Raw genomic sequence first — 5,840 nt, forward strand, 5'->3', positions numbered from 1 at the left:
AGAGAGAGAGAGAGAGAGAGAGAGGAGGGGAGAGAGAGAGAGAGAGAGAGCAGGGGAGAGAGTCAAGGTAGCGAGAAAGTGAAACTTACAATTCCGTGTACATCGCATAATCAATAACTGCAATGGTCAAAGGCTAATCTTCAGCCATGCCATTTTGCTTAGAAATCGATATAACAGGGCCACCGCCGTACTATACTATACTTGGCTGCATCGTAATACACAAAGGATGTGCAAGGATGTAGTGCACGCTGGGGGATTATGAGCGCAGCTTGAGTTGTAGCTAGGGCTAAAATGAAAGCGCCTGTTGTAGCCAGCAGTGTACACAGAGCTGTAGTAGTTACTGTAGCGGGAGATCGAGCAAAGCCGAAAGGTCTGACGTTTAATCACCAGAGGGCTTCACTGCGACATCGTGTGTATTGATTCGTGGTGATTAGCGGATTCGCAGTGCCCTCTGGCGATCGATGATGCAATTGTTTGAGGTGGCAACCCCTCGCAAACCTTTGATGAAAAGCATGTTCTTTTGTTCTTCAGTTGGTGACGCTGTTCAGCGCGCCCAACTACTGCGGCGAGTTCGACAATGCAGGGGGCGCCATGATCGTGTCTGAGGACCTGACCTGCTCCTTCAGTATACTGCCGGTATCGTCTCCTTGTTGTCACTTACCACAGGCTCCACTTTAGGGGACACATGTCTAACATGTTCGTCTTAAGCAGAACTAAGAGAGAAGCTGTGTAACGCAGTGTAGATTTCAATTTATGCATATATTTGCACTAAGAAACTGACTATTGTTTTGTGTATAGTATGTATGTATATGTATATATATATATAAATATATATATAAGTAAAGTCACACACGAACACCTGTGTAGATAAAAACAAAGTCAAGGTATAGAATAAGGGTGTTTAAAGTTTAAACAGCCTTATTCTATACCTTGACTTTGTTTTTATATATATATATAATTTAAAAAACGTTTTTCGTATGCCAGTTATTGATTGCAGTTTACCACGATGAACTGTTGCATAGTTACTCGTGACGTCATAACGACTTCAACTCCCAGAGATGCCAACCACTACGATTTATCCGTATTTTATACGAATTTCTATTCCTTTTCCACCACTACGACCAGTTTGTATCAAACTACGAATTTCACTGTGATAGAAAAAAAAAGGACAATTATTGTCATTTTTGACCCTCAGAATGCAGGAAATTGCATCTCAGAATCAAAATTTTTTCCGGGGGGCCTTGCCGGACCCCCCTAGCAAACTCGGGTCATTATGTGACCCTCGAACTACTAATTTGATGGCCAGAAACTACAGATTGCTTCAAATATGTGTTGGCATCTCTGCACTCCTATGGCTGAACTAATTTCACTCATGCTCTCTTCCAGCCTGACAAGGGAAAAGTGATTGCAGCAAACAGTAAAGGCAAGAAGGACAAGAAGTGAGTGGGGTGCAAGAGGAGCGGGTTTCTCGACATGGCGCAGCGCGTGAGCGAGGTAGCGAGCGGAGAGTGTACGTCACACATAGTGAGGCGCCACGGTGAGAAAACCTGCTACAGAGGGGACTACAACTAGGCCTGTCATGAGAAGCTATGTTATCAGAAGGCCCGCTGTGAGATTCCATACTATCAGAAGCCGTACTATTACTAGCAAGCCTACTGTACAACAAGCCCTTACTTGCTCGCTGGCTTACGGTTGAGTAGCCGTCAGGAACCGTTGTTATTGCTACCGTTGTTAACGATAACATGATGCGTGAACGACCGCCATGATGCATGAACGACCGCCATGATGCGATCACGACCGCCATGATGCGATCGCGGACCGCCATGATGCGATCGCGGACCGCCATGATGCATGAACAACTGCCATGATGCGATCACGATCGCCATGATGCGATCCCGACCGCCATGATGCGATCGCGTATGCCATGATGTGATCACAGCACGCGACGAGTATGCGACAGCATGCAACGAGTATGCAATGGCATGCGACATCTTTGCCGTGATGCGACGACGAATGCCATGGTAGGATCGTGCCCGCCACGATGCGATCATGAACACATGATAAGATCACAGCCCACTGATACGCTCGCTCTTGCACGTGCCCCCCCCCCACCTCTCCTGGCTGCATCCCACCGGCCACTCTCCCTCTCGCATGCAAGGACGATCTGGCCAGCATCGGACCCGCTGAAGCCCTTCACATCAAAAGCGCAGCATCACCATCGCATTAATCATTCATCGGCGCCATGTCTGCGCCGCAATTGGAACGTGTTGAGCGCGAGCATCGCGTGGGAATAGCGCAGCTCTTCATCCGCCGATCTAAGAAGATTGATCGCGGCTCGTTGCTCGCGGCAGCGTGAATAATGCATGAGTCCAGCGCTGCTTTGGTTGCTGCGTTGGTGTCGACGGCTGGTCCCTCCGGGGGTTGGCCGAGCGGGAGGAGGGAAAGAACTGGAATGTACACTCGTGAATGCGGAGGAGGCAGGTCGGACGTGATGGAAGGATCGCGGAGGAGAGTTGGTCGCTCTTCTGCATTGCCGCAGCCTGTGATTACAATCAGTCTGTGCTCACACTCGTGTAATCCCCCGATTGATCGCTCAACCAATAGGCTGCGGTACTGTGATCGATCCGTGGTGATTCCTTGGTGGCATGCCAACGCTTACTCTTTCATCGTTGGTGTGTCCATCACTGCTCTGTGTCTGTACGGGCGCGCTGGAAGTTTGGGTTGTCAGTGGAAAAGAAGGTTGGGATCGTGTGTAGAGATGGAATCGTGCTGCGGAATCCACATCTATTTAAAATACATTCCAGTGCGGTTGCGGTCAGGTTTAATTTAAATGAGTTGTGGTATAATTAATGGGAAGTTTTTAGAGGTGGAACCAACTTTAGGATGCCATGAAAACATTCCGTTCGATTACAATCCAGTTTGATTAGAGACAATTAGTGATAGGTTTTTTAAATGTGGTACCAACTTTAGGGAGCCATGACAACATTCGATTTACGGTCAAGTTTGATTAGACACAATTAGTGAGAAGTCATTTAAATATGGTACCAACTTTAGGGAGCCATGAAAACATTCCATTCGATTACTGTCAGGTTAGGCAGTTGAAATGATAGGCAGCTGGTGGTAAGGCGTAGCTATATATAGGTCATAGATGTGGATGTGACATGATTAGAAAGACCATTGATTCGATTTGATTGTGGTTAGTCTGGCTTCGTTACTGAGCTGCCTCTGGCGCGGCCACGCATGACTCGATCCATGCGGTGCGCCACTCCAATTAACGCTACTCGCCGCTTAATCAGTCGAGGTTTAATTAGTGAATTTATACGCGCCGTGTTCGTTCGTCCATCGTCGCGACAAGATATCGAACGGCTGTGGTCATAGTGGGTGCTGTCTGTCAGGGTCTAGACTACGTATGACCGCGATCATGAATCTGATAGCAACGCACGCAACATGAATAGATCAGGAGTGTATAATATAGACTCCTAATATATCTATATTATATCTAATATATAATATATCTATATAATATGTAATATATCGATATTATACACTCCTGATTAGATATGTGTACATAATCGACTTCTGACGAGATTTCCCGAGCTTAGGTAGGACCCGTTGATTTGATTGTCGAGTTGTTAATTTATTTGTCGTGCTGTTCACTTTGTGACTTGTTGCGACCACATGGGACTCGCGTGGGTGGGCTGTACACAGATGAGACTTGTATACTGTACTTTGTACACAGATGAGACTTGTATACTGTACTCTGTACACAGATGAGACTTGTATACTGTACTCTGTACACAGATGAGACTTGTATACTCTACTCTGTACACAGATGATACTTGTATACTGTACTCTTCTGTCCATACGCCCCCATACCTGTAGGTAACTGCGTAGTAACGATTTTCGTGCAGTGGGATGAGGAGGCAAGTCGATGCAGGAAGCAAGTCAATAATTAGTACTAATTAATGCCCCTCCCCCCACCCACGTTTGCACTGACATTACGTTTCTCTAGTCGCGTATTAAATAAGTGTTATGTTGTGTACTGTGATATTGAGATATTTATAGAAAAAAAAATATGAAGGTTATTTTGGCTATCGTTGGATGTAAACAGTGAACACATCTATACATTGTATATCTATATCTATATTGTATTTCATCTTGTAAGATGTGGTTCATCGCTAATAGCGTAGAATTGATGTCATGTATTGAGCGCTCTGATGGCTAGGTAAATGGAGATAGTGAAGCGGTTGTCACGCGTACATAACGATATTATTACTGAGAAGGAGATTAGGCATGAAGTTGCACTTAAGTTATATGTATGTGTAAAAATGTATAGTCTGTTTTCTAAACTCGTAACACTCCGTTGTCTAAAAGATGTTCCAATTCACCCACTTGGTCATATCTCTCACTCTCACATTCCCCCCTCTTCCCCACACCACACCACACACACACACACACATCGACACACGAACACACACACACCAGCGAGCGATCACCACACACCACACACACAGCACAACACACAGCGAGCGAGCGACATCTACACACACTACACACACACACACATCAACATACACACACACGACGAGCGAGCACACACACACACACACACACACACAGCACACACACACACCACACACACACACAGCATAGTATGGTGGGGGTGTTGCAACGAACCCCCCCCCCCCCCTCCCCCGACCAAAAAACCAAAATGTTTTACGATAAAAAAAATTTGCACGAATTTCAAACGCTCAGGTACCAGCACCAGATCGAGCTCCATTTGTAAAAAATATCTCGATCGGTTCTCGATCGTCAGGGTATTCAGTCCTCAGCTATCCTTCCGTGTGAAACGAGAGGGGTTCCCCCCGGAGGCCCCTACACACCTCCCCCGAGCTCGGGCGCTTATGCTTCACGATCGCTTATGATAGACTGCAGACTAACGCGACACCGAACAAAATGCAACATTCAAAAACGAACCCCCCCCCCCAATAGAAGCTGGCTTACGGGCCCTGATGTGTAATAAAGGGTAAGACGAATAGGTATACTACTACTAACAGTGCGCCATAGCCGGCGTTGGTTCAAGAACTATGGTCCTGATCCGTCTTGCGGGGTGGTAGACCATGACACAATCGTCAACCTATCCCGGAATTTCAAGGTGCACGTTGAGTTGTCGTCGAGATGATGAATCCGGCAGGCCTCTAGTTTCTTTCTATTTCGTAAGCTTGGCTTTGGCGGCGCTCTTGCGCTCGGGCCTACGGTTGGCGGTAAGCACTTGCGCCCACGAAAAGCTCGAATAGGCTCTTAGCCGTGCCACATGTCCTCGCTTATCGCCTCTAAGGATCTCTCTCTCTGCGATTTTTTCTCTCTCCTTCTTCTCTCACGTCTCTCCCTCTCTTTCTCTGCTCTCTTCCTCTGTCCCTTCGTTGGCTGCTTTCTCTCTTCTTCTCGCTTCCTCTCTCTCTCCTCTCCAGCTTTAACTCTCTCTCTCTCATCTGCTCTCTCTCGTCCTTTTCTTTCTTTCTTTCTCTCGCTAATTCGTCGGCAGCTTCATATCTCTCTCTCCTCTCTATCGCATCTATCACCTCTCTCTCGCTCTATCTCATTTCTTCTCTCTCTCTCTTCTCGTTTCTCTCGTTCGCAACATCTATCTTCACTTACACTCTCTCTCTCTCTCGTCATCATCTCTCTTCCCTCTCGCGTACTCAGCTCTCGCGCTCCTCTCTCCTCATCTGCTCTCTTGGCTCTCGAACCTCGTCGTCTCTTGTACATCTATCCTCTCCAGCTCCAATTCTTATCCTCTCCATTCTCTCTCTTGCTCTTCTCTCTAGGTCTCCCGTATC

General features: G+C 46.8%; 1 protein-coding gene across 1 annotated transcript in view; it reads left to right on the plus strand.

Annotated features, from left to right (window-relative positions):
- Positions 1–1,443, plus strand: part of LOC106817112 (serine/threonine-protein phosphatase PP1-alpha catalytic subunit-like) — an 18,563-nt gene extending 17,120 nt beyond the window's left edge. Inside the window, exons 6-7 of the mRNA XM_014821762.1 lie at positions 532–636; positions 1,387–1,443. Coding sequence (XP_014677248.1) covers positions 532–636; positions 1,387–1,443 — 162 coding nt within the window. The remainder of the gene's footprint in view (positions 1–531; positions 637–1,386) is intronic.
- The last annotated feature ends 4,397 nt before the right edge of the window (positions 1,444–5,840 follow it).

The sequence above is a fragment of the Priapulus caudatus genome, unplaced genomic scaffold (genome assembly GCF_000485595.1).
Source record: "Priapulus caudatus unplaced genomic scaffold, Priapulus_caudatus-5.0.1 Scaffold1598, whole genome shotgun sequence".
Taxonomy (NCBI): domain Eukaryota; kingdom Metazoa; phylum Priapulida; class Priapulimorpha; order Priapulimorphida; family Priapulidae; genus Priapulus; species Priapulus caudatus.